The sequence below is a fragment of the Gorilla gorilla genome, chromosome 11 (genome assembly GCF_029281585.2).
Source record: "Gorilla gorilla gorilla isolate KB3781 chromosome 11, NHGRI_mGorGor1-v2.1_pri, whole genome shotgun sequence".
Lineage (NCBI taxonomy): Eukaryota > Metazoa > Chordata > Mammalia > Primates > Hominidae > Gorilla > Gorilla gorilla.
Window position 1 is genome coordinate 25,714,975 of NC_073235.2, and position 18,002 is coordinate 25,732,976.

At 38.2% G+C, this 18,002-nt stretch overlaps 1 protein-coding gene across 1 annotated transcript in view; it reads left to right on the forward strand.

The window, feature by feature from the left end:
- Positions 1–18,002, forward strand: part of CNTNAP5 (contactin associated protein family member 5) — an 870,373-nt gene that overhangs the window by 207,422 nt on the left and 644,949 nt on the right. Inside the window, exon 3 of the mRNA XM_031008908.2 lies at positions 3,652–3,845. Within this exon, the coding sequence (XP_030864768.2) occupies positions 3,652–3,845 (194 nt within the window). The remainder of the gene's footprint in view (positions 1–3,651; positions 3,846–18,002) is intronic.

Sequence of the window (18,002 nt, forward strand, 5' to 3'; positions counted from 1 at the left end):
TTTTGTAGTTAACAGCCATTGATACATCAGCCAAAATTACAGACAGCATTGCCTTAGTCAACGCCTTCAACTTGCCAAATGCACTTATTTGTATGTATGTTATACCCCCAATTTAGAGAATAATTCAGAAACAAGAAGCTAGTGTGGGTGCAGTGCGTTTTTATAGCGACTACAAATCGTTTCTTCAGGCTACTTTCATCATTTGTGAAAACACATTTATTGTTTGGTGGAAAGAACAAAATATTTGCCATAGCAACCATGGCAACCCTGGGTGTCTTCCCTATCAGCGGTAATGCGGGGAGCATCTTCAACAGCAGGAAAGAGTCCTCGGCAATTATCACCCAGACAGCATCCCTCCATTTTAAAAGCTTTGGCTGAAGCTCTTGGGCTCAGAAAATTTTTAACATGATGTGTTGATGAATGGTAACAACAGCTATTCCATTTTGGTTAATTTGGGGGAGATTAATAAGCTAAATTTTTTTACTGTGGGAAAAAGGGAGCTATGATTTTCTTTAGACAAATTTGCAGAAACTTTAATGCTAAATCATTCTCTATTTTTTGTTTTCGTTTGTCTTGGTTTGGTTTAGCTTTGATCAGTCTTTTGTTATTTTATTCTTTGCAAGCAAAATTTCTTGTCAATTTATTTCCTTGTTTCCATTCTTCATGTAAGTTCTTATCATATACTAATTAGAATAGATGAAGGAAAAACTTTAAAGCATGATGAGGAAGTCTAGTTGTGAACTATTGAGGGTAAAAGAGAAACAGTTAAGGCTTAAGAATTTTCATTTTAAAAATAATGATGGTCACAGAAACAGCAAAAGTCCTATATTATATCATCAGCTCCCAAATTGCTGTACATATTCTTTATGCAATAAATCACATATGAGTAATAAAATTCTCAGCTTATAAAAGAACAAAATGTTGATAAGGGAAACTATGTTATATGCAAAAATCAGAAGAGTATAAAATCACTCATACATTCACCACAGACAAAATCGCCATATACATTTTTCTATCATGTTTTAATATTGCTGAGAGAGGACCATTTCAACAACATATTTTTTTACTGAGAAAGAATGCAGCCTCATGAACTGGGCAGCAGAAGACATTGAATAAAATAAAGAATATGTTTAGAATTATTTAGGATTTTTTGAAATATAAAACCTCCCTCTCTATAAGCCTCTCTGTCAATTTTGAGAAGCTAGAGAAAGGCAGAGGGGAATGGGAATTGTGAATATGTTGAGGAAGACAGAGTTGAATGACAAAAATGTACTCCTAGATCTGGCATCTCAGAATCTCTGCTCAAATACCTAGTTCCAGTGATTTTCCTCCTTACTAATTTTCTGGAGTTTTATAAACCGTTTTTTTTTTTTTTCCTGTTGAAGAATAATTGCAAATAGCTGGATTTACCCTATGTTTTAATCCTGGGTGCCAAATTTTTCAAACTTGCTGGACTTCAGTTTCCTCAGCTTTATGATGGAGATAATGCTATTTACTTAAAAGGATATTGTATATTTATTCAAGTAGGCAAAATTGCAGTGTCAAATAGAGTCCAATGCACAATGACTTAAACACAATAGGTGTTTAGCTCTCATTCGTCTACTAGGTGAACGTGTTCAAGTAGGCAAGTGCTTTCCTTCATGTGATCTTTCCATACTGTGATTCTGCCATCATCTAGATCTTGTTGTCAGCTGCATCCATCAGTGGTGGAAAAGGAAAGCAAGTGGAGAAGGAGCACGCTAGCCTGGAAGTGGCACAAATTATTCCCACTCACATTCTTATTGGAGAGAACTTGACCACATGGCCATAACCATGAAAGTATGGAAAGCTGAAAACTGCCATTAAGCCATGCACTCACTGCAATTCTATTACCACAGAAGGAAGAGAGAATGGATATTAGTGACTATCTGCCATAACTGCCACTGTATTCATAAAAAAACACTTAAAAAAACACATTCCACAATAGACGCTGAGCACATTCCCTTCCCCTTCTTTCCTGCATTTGAATCTTCTCAGGAATGGTGAGAAAAAAAAAAAAAAAGAAAAAAATCAAAACTTTTGTCAAACAAAATCTGCTAAGGGCTAGCTGCTTACTGAAGAAAATCAACCACAATTTGTAAGATGTGCCTTTAAGTCCTCTATTTTTCCATCCTTAAAGACAGAATAGGATTGGCTTTATGCCCTCTATCACTCTGTCTGCATTGCAGTCCTGTACTATGAGAGACTCTGCAGGAGGAGCTGGGGCTCTGGAAAACTCTCAGTTACCAAGGAGATGTCCAAATGACTTCTTCCAAGGTGGCGAGAAAGTAGACTGAAACATCGCTAAAATGATTTTCAATGACATAGATTGAAAGAAAAAGGTTATTGACTAACTCTTCTAAATGAAAACTTCAATTACCTCTCCCTACTTGATGTCCTGAGTTGCTTCTATGCTATCTCTACCCATGGCATAATACAGTCTGCAATAGCTCCCACATGGGCTTCAGAAGATTTGTGAAACTTGGGAACAGTAGAAGTGACTATTGTCTTTTTTATTCCTATGTGAAATAAAAACAGAAAATTTAGGCTACAAGTCTTTCAACTAAGAGAGAACTCACATTGATCTTCTGCAAACCTCAGGTGTGATAAATACAAAATTCTCGGGCCAAAACAGTTTTTGTATGTGTGTCAGAACGCCCCTACATGTCAGGTATATTGAATCACATGAGATCCAAGAATGTTAGAGACTCTGTCATGCCTCTGAGATTTTGGGTATGTTGTTCCCTCTTCCCTGGCTAATCTCCATTGAACTTTCCACCTTCTCTCCTAGGATATGGCTGCACTTGCCTCAGGTTTCACCTCTACTATTGCTATCTCTAGAAGGCCTCTCTGATCAGCTCCTGAGGCATTCTGTGCTCTGTGTACCTGCTGTTTACCTCTTGTGATGGTTTCTCTCACATCATATGTTTTTGTCAGCCTCTCTCTCTCTCTTCAGCACCCAGCATACTCATGGTGCTCAACAAACATCTGCCGATTAAATGAATGATACTCTTCAAAGCCATAGTCGGTGTCCGTTCATCTTTGTATCTGCAGCACAATATCTTGACCATGATAGGTTCATAGTAAATATTCAGAGACAGAGGAGAGAGAAGGTAATGAAAGAACACTAAAACAAGGAAGAGAAGGAAGAAAAGAAGGAACGATATATTAGTCAGAGACAGAGGAGAGAGAAGGTAATGAAAGAACACTAAAACAAGGAAGAGAAGGAAGAAAAGAAGGAACGATATATTAGTCAGAGACAGAGAGAGAGAGCACATGTAAGCCTAGTTCATATATATCTGCAATCAAAGGCTGAAGTTGTAAGAAGAGAAATAAATAAAACAAATGTCACTAGGAGTTTGTAAGATAGAAGTCATAATGACCAAGGAAATAGGGATAGAAGAATGGAAGATACAGCTTTTGACATGAGTCTTAAACCATGAGAGAGATTTTGATGGAGGTGGAGAATGGAAAGTACCAGGGGGTTAAGTACAGAGGCAGGGAAGAGTAGGGCCCATTTGGGGGTAGAGTCATCTTAGTTGAACACTGTTTCATTTCCCTTTGATAGTTGAAAATTGTAGCTATGTGAGACATTACTACAACTCTCTCTCTCTCTCTCTGATCCTGTTCCAGGAACTGGCGGTTGGTCCCCAGCAGATTCCAATGCTCAACAGTGGCTCCAGATGGACCTGGGAAACAGAGTAGAGATTACAGCAGTGGCCACGCAGGGAAGATACGGAAGCTCTGACTGGGTGACGAGTTACAGCCTGATGTTCAGTGACACAGGACGCAACTGGAAACAGTACAAACAAGAAGACAGCATCTGGGTAGGACATCTTTTTCCTTCCAATGAATAAAACTGAGATGTGCTAATGGTAACCAGAGTATATTTCCATCATTTTCCAATATCCAGATTGTTGGTAGTTTAATAACTGGTGAGTGCCCATTAGAAATAATTAGACAATTTGTAAGGCCCATGCATGGTTCTAGTTCCTAGGAAAATTAGGATGTCTGTCGCAAATAGTTTAGTATGTTCCCCTTTTTGGAGTAAACTGGGTAATTCACTGACTGAGCCTCACTTTCTTCATCTATAAAAATTAATTAAAAAACAGATAAATGTACCAAAAAAGTATGATTATTAATGTGATTATACTAATTTACTGTTTATTGACTTATTTATTAGTTTATTATATGCCAGGCACTTGACATATTTTGTAACAACACAGCTAGCTCAATTACATCATTTGATCAACATTGCCCAACGTATGAATTGTGACTTGGGAATCTTTAAAATCTGGTCTGACTTTAAAGCCACTAAGCAGCTTCTATTGTAGATTCACAAATAATTGAAAACTAAAACTACAAAACAAATAGAAAATTTAGAATTATTCTGTCATTGGAAACAATCTTCAGCTTCAGAGTGAAGGACAGTTTGCTCCAAGTTACAAAACAGAACTTTCCTCCCCAGTCCCAGCCCCACACTCTTGACCTCACTGTGTGGGTGAAAGGCTGTCAGCAAATTATTAATGGAGGAAAAGGTGGAGGTGAAGCAGATAGCAAAAGTCACCTGGAGGTAGCTTCAGAACCTCAGGCACTGAATAAAATAAGTTGTAAGTTTATATTATTTTTCGTTGAGAAAATAAGTCACCATTTTTTAAATCCAAATGTGTGTAAAATGTGAAGATACGGAAATTAATAGCATATTCTTTCCTTTTCAGATTCTGCCCTCTTAAATCAATGCCAATTTATACTTTACATTAGTGTTGTCTTCACATTCACATTCCCATGTTGGCCCCATCTCCCTGATAAAAATGAAATGACTTCCGTTTTATATACTCATTGTTATTTGTTAATTGCCTACCCATCACTTGGGTTTGTAATTGAAAACAGTCATAAATGGAGGATTAAGATTAGTTATGGCAGACTGAATCCTGAGAATAGTATTAATGTCATCTTTATTCTGGGTCACTTGTAATATTAGGTTATAATATTTATAAAGGGCGTAAGTTTTCTTCATTTTTAAAAATAGTCTAAACAGTGAGTATACATGGAAACAAAGAGGGGAAAATAGACACCACAGCCTACTTGAAGGGTGAGGTTGGGAGGAGGGCGAGAGTCCAAAATCTACCTATTTGTTACTGTGTTCAAAACATGAGTGATGAAATCATTTGTACACTGAGCCCCAGGGACATGCAATTTACCCATGTGACAAACCTGCCCATGTAACCCCTTGAACCTAAAATAAAAGTTGAAAAAGAAAATAAATTGTCTTTTGGGGACTATTTTATTTTTTCTCAATTTTGAGGTCCCCATAAATTATTACAGGTTTTCATTTTGTTTCACTTTTAGTTTGAGATAAGAAATAAGCACACCTTCCATTTTGAGGAACAATTTTAAGGTTTTTATGTTGACTTTAGAGGGACACATCGATGTGGGATTTTTTGTTTTCTCTGGTACTTGTCGTCGGGACTGGTTGTCTTTAGATTGAGTTGTAGCTTTGAGTTATTGTGCCTAATTTTTTTGTTTTTAATCATGAGTTTCATCTTCTTTAGAACCAAATAATCTACTTTCAGCTTAGCCCCTGGGTTGGGATGTATTTCAAGGGATGACAATTCCTCTGGGCTCATGAGCAGGGGGCGCAAGGCCTCTTTCACTTCCTCACCCTTGTCACTTTCCCTGTGTTTCTAAATGATTCCAAGCTCCTCAAAGGCAGGGATCTCTTTATATGTCCATTTAGCCCGTGTGCCCGGTATCACTAGACACATGGCACGAACTTATTTTGGGGTGATTATTAAGAGAACTGCCAAATTACTAGGGCTCCCTGAATTGAAGGGTGGGGGCAGGAGACTTTCCCCATCCCCTACCTTGCATCCCAAACAGCCTTGACATGGTAGGGCAGGTAGAAGTTGCTGGATGGGCAGAGAAGGAAAGGCAGGGTCCTCCGTCTACAGTGAGGCAGGAAATTCCAGCAACAGCTCCCCAGAGATGCTTGCAGTGGCTGCAGGGCAATTGGGAGAGAGGCAGCTTCAGGAGCAGCCTTTTACTAAGTAAATACAGGGAGAAGTGATTTGAGGAGGGACCATTACAACTTCCAATTTAAAGAGTAAAATAGAGTGGCGTTAGGCAGGAATACCATGACCGGTCATGTACAGTAACTAGGCTCAACCCTGGAAAAATAGGTGTCCCCTTAATTAATACTGGGATAACTAACAGTTACTAAACACCTGTTACACAAGATATGTAAGCAAATGTAATTCTTTATGTATATTAAATTGTCATTCTATATACTGGTGATTCAATGTTAACATCTCCAGGAACAAGGGGGCTTGAGGCTCACAGAGCCCAATCCATGCTCACACAACGAGAAACTGGTGGCAAAATATTTCACAACTAAGATTTATTCCTAAATATAGTTGGTTGCAAAACTGTAGTTTCTGTTTCTCTTTTAGTACACTGATTTATTTTTTATTTTTATTTTTTGATTTTCACAGAATTGATTTACTTTTCTCACCTCAAATGTTAACTTTGTCAAGCCAACTCTTTAAGAATAATATGAAGCCCTATTGTTTAATTCACATGTTGCTAAATATAAAAGTGTGAAGATACCAATAATACCTATTTGTATTTGTGTATGTTGTAAATAGTGCTTGGACTCTCTAAAACCCTCTAGGCTTTCAGGGTGTTTTACAAACACTTCACAGAAATCTGTGAAATTTGCCTTGTGGCTAACTAATATTTATTGGCGCTTTCATCAGATTACGCTGCTGGATTAAAGAGATTATCTTGAGAGCTTTTCTTTTTACTTTTTATTTTTAATTTTAAATTAGAATTAAGACTCTGGGTCCACCAAAACTAAGCCTTATAACTAAGACAAGAACAATAGTCAAACAAAAGATTTTGCAAAACTGTCTAAATTGTTTTGTTTAACTTTTCAGAAAAAGTCAATGCCTAAAACATCAAGTACTGGCTTAAAGGTGGTTTATCAAGAAAATAGAGAATATATATATTTATATGTGTGTGTGTGTAAATATATATATATATGCATGTGTGTGTGTGTATATGTGTGTGTTTGTGTGTGTGTGTATATATATACATATATATACACAAATACATATATACACATATATATGTATATATATACACAAATATATATATACACAAATATATATATATATATTTGGAGAAAGGGTCTTACTCTGTCACTCAGGCTGGAGTGCGGTGGCACTATCATAGCTGACTGTAGTTTTGATGTCCTGGGCTCAAGTAATCCTCCCACTTCAGCCTTCAAAGTAGCTGGGACTACAGGCATGCACCACCACATCTGACTAATTCTTTTGACATTTTTAAAACTTTCTTCTTAGAGATGGGTTCTCACTATGTTGCCCAGGCTGGTCTCCAACTCATAGGCCCAAGTGATCCTCCCACCATGACCTCAGGTTTACAGGCTTGAGCCACCGCACCTGGCCAATGAAGCAGAGAAGCTCTTGAATGCTTATGTTCACCTGGTCTTCTGCGGACCCTCAAATTTTAGATAATATATAGTTTGTAGTGCTCTTTAAAATTGATTTACCAAACAATACATAGCACATCCTGAGGATGGGACAATCCATTCACCAGTACTGAAGAGATTTATTACATTTCACAAGGTTCGCTTCAGAAAAATAATCCTAAAAGGATACCTTTGCAATGTACGGTAGCAATTTTTCATGCCCTAAAAATCCAATTTGGAGAGTTTCTGATCTGGCACTGAATGGAATGCTCATGAATGAGGTCACCAAACAGCCACTTAGTGATGCACCATGATTTATGCACAAGCCAGAGTCCCTCGCTTCACAATGCAACAATGTTCAGAATCTTAGCAGCTCCAAAACCTCTTCCTGATTGGTGTGTAGACATGCCGAATCATTACAAATATTAAAATTCCAACTCTGGGCAGCAATGTGAGCCAATGCTTGGTAAAGTGGGTAAACTTGTTTGGAACAAAGGAACCTCTTAACTAAGTCCACTCAGACCAGGTCCTGTTAGCAGTCCTTTTGAAAGATATGCCAGAAGAAACATGTACTGTCCATCTTGTATCCATGAATAACCACAATGTTGAGCCCTTTCCTTCATGAGCACAATTCTCACACTGTCAGTGAGGCTCTTCTGCCCTAATTCAATGTCCCTACATCCTCAGCTATTCATCACATAGCTCATGTCAGTCCCCTTCTCTACCCTATCATCTCCTGCGAATATTCTATATTTTATTAATATTAAACTTGCAGTTTTCTCTTATTAAAATTATGTTGCCTCTCCCCAAACAGACAGCCATATAGTCCTTTATTATAGACGCTTTTGGCCTGTGCACTCTGATGGTCTGTGATTTCCTGTAACTTTCTGGAATCTGTCTTAACATGAAGGACTTGCATTTGTTACCTGGCAGTTTTCTCACACAGAGGTCAATTCAAGCAATGGATTATACATTTTGGTCATCAGTTCCCCGATTTCATCCTTGAGTGACTTCCAAATTCTCTGGGAGATGCTCTCTGATCTTCATGATTTATACACATTTATTCTGCCACGTTGGGCCTAGAACATCCTGAGTATTGATCACTGTTTGATATAGTATTTTAACCCTACCAATTTCAGAAAACAATTTGAGAGTGAGAATCTCATCACCATCAACATATATCTTTTAAGCTCTCATTATATGCCAAGCACTGTGCAAGGTGCTAGGCTTACAAAGGGGCTTAAGCTATGGTTTTTCCATTTCTGGGTGTGCAGAACCATTAAGGAGACAAATCAATGGCATGCGACACAGTATATGTGTATATGGTAGCACGGCAGCAGTTCACATGCATGAAGCTTGTCAGAGAGGGTGTTCCTGGCAATATATGAATGTGAGAGGCTTAGACTACTTGAACCAGAAGAGACCATGTTTAAGTTATGTTGGCTTGTCAGCAACTACCAAGTACTGTATGTCTAACAAAAATTCAATAAATATACAAAAAAATGGGAAGAGAAAATGGTGAAAGTGAGGTGAATTCACAGCAGGAGAAATGCTATAAGCAAAATCTTAAAGGCAGATGTATTAAGGACACAAAAAATTAATAAATTAGATATAAGATATAGCTGGTTAGTGATAGAAAATTAATTTGAAGAGAGAGACTGGTTAGATATTGTAGACTAAGAGCACACTCGTATCTTTTTAAGCTAATACATTATTATTTATTAGCCATTGTAACAAAGTTTGTTAACACTTCTCTGTTTTAATTTTTTGTTAAATAATAAAGACTACATGTAGGAACATGGTCGCAAATATATTTGTCAGGATTTTTTAAATGGTTCTCTCCTGTGTTCTCTCACGCACATATACTAATAAGCTTTTAATATAGATATTAATTTCAGTTTTGGCAATTATTAAAAGCTCAATTAAGAACTTAGCATGCCCAGAATCTTGCTGCTGATTTAATGGAGACCACCAATGCAAAAGCAAGTTATTACAATGTCACAGACGAACAGAAATAAAGTATGGAGGGAAATGCAGAGGCTTTTGATTACGATCTGATTACAGTTGCACCAGTGGTTGCTTGCATGACCTTGAAAATGTCCCTTAACACCTCTATAGCAGGTCTTTCTCCCTGCCCAGGGCAGGGATGTATCTAGAATCTTCCAGGCCCATTGCATCCATTCCTCCACATTTCCTTGCTCAGACACTGGTTCTTGGCTTACCCTGTGGGTTGCAATGTGAAATACATGGAGATAAAGCCTGGACTTCACTATGAAGCCAGCTTAGAATAGTCAACTAAAGGATCTCAAAGTTCATCATTCCCCTTGAATAATCCCAGTGGTTCTGTCCTAAGCTCTTTTGCTGATTTTAGATGATCTTATAACTGGATAGAGCTCTGCAGAAAAGGAAACAGGGAAAAACTGGCCAATCAGCATTGTGAAAGCAACAGCTGGTCTTCACCCCAGCTTCAGCAGGCTCCCTGCAGCCCTCTGGCTCCACATTTAGCCCATGAAAGCTCCTCACTGATGCCCATCTGTTTTCTCTTCTTAACACTAGAATTTGCTGAAATGTTTCAGAGAATTTCCCAACATGGGGCCTAACCTCTTTAAGGAGTAAATGCACTCACACATTTACACATGTGGCATTTAAACACATCACAAGGACAGGGAGTCAATGTGTAGTCTTCAGGATTAATATTCATATGGACACGTTCTAGGGGAGACCAGATGTTTGCAGTCCCCTACAAACTGGTTGCATGTGTAGTGGGATAGGATCCAAGAGCTGATATCAAAATAAGGAGGATGATCTGCTTAAAATTAATTCTCCTAAATCCACTGCTATTAAATTAATCTTATTGTTAAGGTGCCTAATGATTCCCAGCAATCTCAACTTGTAATTGTGTTTTCAATATGTATAAACCTGTTAGTCCTCACTCTGATTCCTCTTAATCTAAAGTGAATGTCTCCAAAACCTAAGCTCTGATTTTTTATCTTGCCCAAATTCCTACCTAAGGGGTCTGCGGAGTCATGCCCTACAAACCATCAATTCTCCTCAGATGGGTTTTATTTGACCCTGTATATCATGACTTACTTTCCAATCTGACTCTGGCATAACAAGGAAGAAAATAAAAATGTTTTACCCCAAAATATATTTCCTTGCCATACCTGGAAATTACTCTGCAGTCTCTTGTGGGGAAAATCCACATTCTATAAAGAATCTCCTTTCCCCTTTGTTTTCCTTACTTCCCAGATCCAGGATATAATCAACTAAGAGCCAGGCACCCTTTTAAGTCTGATAAGAAACATTTTACAACCTGCACTCTCTGAAGTCTGCTATCTGAGAACTTCCTCTGCACAACTTCATCTCCACAATCCTTTAGCTTAACCTGAACATTCCTTTCCATTAATCCCAGGACTTCAGATAAACTCAACCAATTGTCAACCAGAAAGTGTTTAAATTTACCTATAGCCTGGAAGCCCCCCTCCACTTTGGGTTGTCCCGCCTTTATGAACCAAACCAATGTATTTCTTGAATGTATTTGATTGATGTCTCATGCCTTCCTAGAATATATAAAACCAAGCTGCATCTGACCACCTTGGGCACGTGTTCTCAGGACCTCTGGAGGGCTGTGTCATTGGCCACAATCACTCATATTTGGCTCAGAATCAACCTGTTAAAATGTTTTACAGAGTTTGACTCTTTTCATCGACAAGAGTTAATATCTCAAGTTTAACATCCAGCAAAGTATTCGGATTTTTAAAATGTAAATATAATCAATGATGCTAGCTAGGTGTAATGACTGAGTTGAAGAGATTTTTAAACTAATCCTTATTTATTTAATGTTTAGCTAACATGGATGAATTCTTTTGTGTGTGTGTGTGTGTGAGAGTGTGTGTGTGTTTCTTTGTTGTTGTTTTCTTATATAGATTATCTCAGCCTTGAAGTGTGACATGGATTCTGTGACCATGATAAATGACTAAAACCCTAGAGCACTGTTTTTCCTCTGTAAAGTGGATGTCATGAGGGTAGTCACCTCATATGATCTGTAAAGGAGAGATTTCTCAAAAACGAGCATGCTTCAAAATGTCCCACAGAACATGTCAAGGCAAGGCCTGCTGGACTCCGCCTGCAGAAAGTATTCAGTAGACCTAGGGTGGGGCTGAGAATTTGCTTTTATAATGAAATCTCAGGTGCTGCTGGTGCTCCTGGTTGGGGACCTCACTTTGAGCAACAGTGCGTAAAGTTTAAATGGACTGAACCATACAAGGATCTTTACATAGCATTGTCAATAATAAGGGATGTCATTGCCATGAAAGGTAGGTGTATGTGATGCGCCTGGGGGAGAGGCCCAGAGGACACTGGCTCTCAGGGTCTGCTTTCTTTTGACCTTTGTATACAAAAGGAAAAGCAAACAGTAAGTCAGTCTTTCTCTCACTTGATAAACTAAATACTCAGTGGAAACAGTAAGATCTTGTGGTTGCAGGTGAAGACAGTTTACCCAAGCAGGCTCATTAGGGACCATTCGCACAGAGTCCTGGCAGCATACAGAGGAGCTGGAGGAGGAGCCTGGGGGAGTTACTGATGCCCAAAGAAAAGGACTCTAGGTCAAATTTCGAGGCCCCAGGTGTCTACCTGGCTCTAGCCAAATGGAAATATTCCAGGCCTGGCAGGAACATCAACAAAGCCAAGAATCTCTCAAGTATTTTTTTTTAAGTTGAAAAAAAAAAAGCAGGCTTCATTGAAGTTATTATTGCAATGGTAACAATCAACATTAAGAAGGAAAGCATAATACAGTAATCACAAGTTTCTACTATTCTTAAGTACGGTTTCCAGTTTTGTGGGCCTTAATGTTAATTGCAGATAAAGGTAACTGATTTTAGTCACTGATTATGTGAGGCTAATAAAAGTAGAGAGTGCAAACAAAATAAGTGTGAGCAGGAGTTGCTCTTGTGTTTCACGTCTCTGACCAATTGCAATTGTCCATATGAGAGGCACATTTCCTACTGCCTTGTAACCAAAGGGCAGTTCTGCTGCTGTGGCTGCTCTTGGAATCAGAGAGAGAAGCTGAATGATGCCCCTAAGTTTGTCTAACACCCTAGACTTGTCTTGAAAATAATTCTCTAATTTAGTGACTCAAGAATTTTTCGGAAGTTAATTCAGGAGCTCATAGGAAAAAGAAAAAGTGTTCCCCCACCCCCCCCCGCCCCCCCAAGTATTGGAAGTACAGAGAAGGACTCATAAAAATTGGGCTGGAGTTATTTAACCTTGAATACTGTGGGTGATTTTTTTTTCCTTTTGTAGGAAGGGAGTATTGGAAGTACAGAGAAGTATTGGAAGTACAGAGAAGGAGTCATAAAAATTGGGCTGGAGTTATTTCAACTTGAACGCTGTGGGTGCTTTTTTTCTTTTTTTCCTTTTGTAGGAAGGAAGATGTACTTGCAAAAATATCCCCAAAGAATCATGGACCCCTAACATCCTGCCTTATCTGACTGTAATTTAGGGTATTAAGCATCTGTTAGGCACATTCTGCAGGTACTAAATTAAGGAGGATTCAAGAGTAGAATGTGGAAATTTCCTGTCAGAGGTAAGAAGAATGCATGGACAGGTACAAAATGGAGGAATATGCACAGATGGGCACATATACGAGAGCATGAAGTTTCTGACTTGTCAGTAGAAGAAGTGCTATGATTTTTTTCTCCCAGAAAATATTTTGATTTTGCAATGATTCAGCCACATTTTTGTCCTACCTGCCTGTATTTATGAAACGATAATTGAGAGCTAGAGTTCCACGAATGGACTGTAAAACAGAGTAGAAAGAACTGATAAACAGAAGACACAGCAGGTAAGCATGAGCAAGCTAGCCCACTACGTGTAAACAGCTCAGCTGACTGGGTGTGGCACCTCCCTTGAATATGAAGCATTCTGCATGTAGATGAGAGAAAGGAAAATGCAGTGCAGGTGCAAATGACTGTGACCCAAAGCCGTGTTCCTCTGAGGAGTGGACACTTTCATGCCTGGGCATCCTCCAGGCCTTCCCTATCTAGTGCGTATTTTTGCAAAGGCTTATGTTGTGTTTCAGACACTGTGTTTATATGTAAGGGCTATAAATATGTGAGAATTTAAGAATGTATGTGTGTGTATAGAAGAAGAACCAAGCCACAGCTTGGGCGGGGCATCCTAAACCCCTTAATAGGCACATAATTTAAGGGAAGATCCTGTGCTTACCAGAGAAGCTTTGCTTAGAGGCCCGTTCCTAAGTCCCCTTGCATCAAGCTTGCTGCTCCTGCATCCCTCATACCCAGAAATGCCAAAGCTGCACTGCTGGCATAGGTGTATATAGGTTAGTTCATGTCCTTGATTCATGGGTGATGACCAACCACCCTGCCCAGCAGAGTCCAGGCCATCTTTTTTCTGAGCCCTCTCTGGGGAGAGATGGCAGCTCAAAAAGCCCTTGAGTCTTGTTTCTTTTTCTTTGGTGGGGACTCTAATCTGTTGCTAGTGATTCCTTCATACACTCCCCCCTCATTCCACGTAATGTGTTTGAGTTCTCTTCTTGAAATACATTTGTCATTTATTGAATAATTTCTGAAACAATTAAATGACAACTCAATGAATGGCTTTGTCAATTTTGTGTAATGGAAAGTCAAATTATCATGTAGGAAATGCAAAATCTTTCTTTTTACAACATTGTTAAAAGACTTCAAAAGTAACTGCATAATTATAAAAAAATTTGAGGTATTAAAGTTTGCAAAATCAATAAGAATATCTCATAAACCTATTTATTTTTGGAAATTGAAACCATACACATGGACTTATTTAAATGTAAATGTAAAGATGTGAATAAAGACCAATATTTGTAGAAGGCGATCTAATTATTTAAGACAAAGTTGAAACTTTAAACATATACATCAGTATGTGTATATATACACATATATAACAGTACATAAAATATATATTTATTTATATACTTAAATTATATGTTTTTATATCTGTAGATTTAAATACAGTAAGTTCTCACTTAACATCATCCACGGGTTCCTGGAAACTGTGACTTTAAGCAAAATGGTGGGTAACAAAATCAATTTTTTTCTCATTAATGTTATAATGAAAAGATATTGAAGAAAACAATGTTATTTGAGGACTCGTACATTGTTTTGTTTAAAGTCTCAATTTCCAAGAACTTGTAAAAGACGCTAAGGAATTACCGTATATACTTTAGTATATATATTTAAATAAGTTTAAATAAATATATGTGTGGTGTAAATATATGTGTCTATACATATATATCTTTAATTCTTAGCTTGTTTCATCTTGATTTCTTCTTATCTATAAATTTTGGTTATTCAAACTTTTTACCTTCCTGTAGTAAATAGAGGATTTAGAAGATTTTTGTTCCACTACCTCCTTGGCAGGTATGCCAGCTGCCTTACTTTAAAAAGCAACAATTGCAATTCTTTGAGACAATTATAATTCATTGCTTTCCCTAATCAGCAGGACCTCAGATAAATGGACATATGAAGATTTGTTGAGAGTATTGTTCTGTGGTTCAATGACTTGTGTGATTTCCTTATTTAAACAAGAACAAAGAAGCCAAAGAAAATAATGTATTTTAGAAATAATTGGGCACTACTTATCAGAGTGGTTGGTGGACTGGATACTAATCAGGATAGTAGACTCCAAATTATTTTTTTTCCAGTTACAAGTACCTTTGTTTATTCAACAGTAGACACAGTGCTGGCAGCAACGTGTAACTGTACTCCATGGATTTAGATAAGAAGATGATGGGGAAGGGGGATTTTTAAGTCAAACTAGATCAGGATTATATTGTTTCATTTCAGTCTCTTTTAATTCAAGTGTATTTAATAACATTCTCCTTTATGAACGGATTTGGAGCATGAACTTTGGATTTAGGCAAATCTGAGTTTGAATCCCTGCTACTTACTAATGGTATCACCCTGGGCAGCATTTTATATCCTAAGCCTTAGAGTTCACATCTGTAAAATTTTTATGAAACCTACATTAGAGCGGTATAAGAATTCACTGAGGCAATCTCCATAGACTCCCAATGTCCCTGACATATAAAAAGTACTCAAGTTAGAAATATTTAAATCCTTATCTAAAGAAAACTTGAATGCTGACCAAGACTTTAGCAGAATCCCAAAAGACACATTTCTTCCCTCAAATGTAAGAAAATATTCCCTCAAATGTAAATGTATCTTCAAAATATCCCTGCTCCTACCCCCAGATGTATTTTCCTAGGCCTGAGGCATTTGCAAATTCCAGAGGCCATTGCATGCCAGTGTCTGTTGGCTCTGCTGGTAAGGGGGGCAGTCTCCCTTTCGTGGCTCCTGCGCAGTCCAGCCTTTCTCTTGTTGGGTGATGCTGCTAAGCGTGCTCCCAGGATAGAAGAAGCATCTGCCATGCTTGTGGGTAGACATGGGTTACTAAGTAACATGACAGAAAATGTAAGTGGATCTGGAAACAAGGTAAACCACCAGGAGAGCCAGAAATTTAACAATGATCAGATTTTAAGCCACTGGCGTTTTGTTTAAGTCAGTTCCCAGTAAAATCATTTGAGCATGGCTTTAAAATAAAAGCTGGGGACTTGGTTGATGATGGGATGCTGTATGGAGTAACTTGATGGAGGCCCAGAATCTCAGGAACCATTTGTCAACATCTCTTCTTGCAACGCTAAGTAATAGCAGAGCCATCGTACATTCATTTCAGAATGGGCTGCCTAGCCATTCAAAATGGGTGAGTCAGAATACTGACTTTTGACTAATTTCCAGAAGCATGCAGTTGTTTTGCAACTTGTCCTACCGCAGACACAGATTCCTTAACCTCCTTCCACTAGATAAGATATTATCTAACAAGGATTCCCATATAAGCGAACATTTTGTTACCCGAAAGCTCAAATAGCAGCAAAGTTTGTACAAAGCTGTGGAAGAAAGTCCTAAAGAAAGAATGCAGGTTAGCAAGGAGAGGTCAGGAAAGTAACAGATTTTGTACTAGAAGAGAATAGGAATAAGCAGCCAAGTGTGGTGGCATGCGCCTGTAATCTCAGCTACTCTGAAGGCCGAGGCAGAAGGATTGCTTAAGCCCAGGAGTTTACAACCAACCTGTGCAACATAATGAGACTCCATCTCAATTAAAAAATAAAATATTTAGGCTGAGCACAGTAGCTCACGCCTGTAATCCCAGCACTTTGGGAGGCCAAGGCAGGTGGATCACAAGGTCAGGAAATCGAGACAATCCTGGCCAACATGGTGAAACCCCATCTTTACTAAAAATACAAAAATTTAGCCGGGTGTGGTGGTGTTCACCTGTAGTCCCAGCTACTCAGGAGGCTGAGGCAGGAGAATCGCTTGAACCAGGTAGGCAGAGGCTGCAGTTAGCCGAGATCACGCCACGGCACTCTAGCCTGGGCAACAGAGCGAGACTCTGTCTCAAAAATAAAATAAAATAAAATAAAATAAAATAAAATAATAATTTTTTTAAAAAAGTAAATAAAAGCAATGGGAATAAGGGATCAAGAAAGATGTAGGAGTCTTTAAGGCACCAAATTCAGAATCATCCCTATTTGGGGAAACTTAAAAAATCTTTTAAGAGAGGTGCCAAGTACAATTATCACAGGATTTGAAGTAAGGAATCCATGTGCCATTCCTGGCTGTGTCCCTTATTATTCTGTGCATTTTCATAGCCACTTAATCCCTCTGAGCTTCCAAGGCTGTATCTTATCCAGATGCATGTACACAGCCCAGGCACATAGTAGGTACTCAATAAATGCTGGCTTTAAATAATTAAATGCGATGTCATTTTCAAGAAACATTAGCTAGGTAGGTATTGTGACAAGTCACAAGATTGTTTGAAAAAAATACATATAATATCTTTAAACTGTGTAGAAAATAACAGAAATGTCATCAGTTTGGCTGAAACACAGGGCTTGTGCTGGGGGCCTAAGAGATAAGTCTTGATAGATATATTGGCTGATGTATCTTATGCGTTTGCTCAGGAAAATATGGTACCTTGCTTACATCTGTTGTTCTAGTGTAATTATTAATTGAGCCACTTGTCAATATAAAAAAAACCTTCGTTCGGATAATATATTATATTGTCAATGTCTTTCTAGCTGCCATCAATTCAGAGTGAGCAACTTATACTTAACTCAGAAATAAAGCAAACTAAGGATATGCCTTACCTTTGAAGTATGTGTGACAAGAAGTTGGATCATAGTATTAGTTGCTATTACATGGTCCTTATACCAGTGTAAATTCAGGAGAGGGCTGGCATTTTTTTTTAAGTTTAAAGTTTAAGCATGAAGAAAGGCCTGTCGATAGATAAAACTTTGGTTGTGAGTCTCCAATGGTTTTATAAGTTCACCATCTTTAGGAACATACATGAAATTAGAGTGTACAATAAGGCAGTACTGTAGAAACCCTAACTGCTAAGGAAGTTCCTGCAGCTGGCTCGTGAAAATAATCAAGGAAGGAGCTTA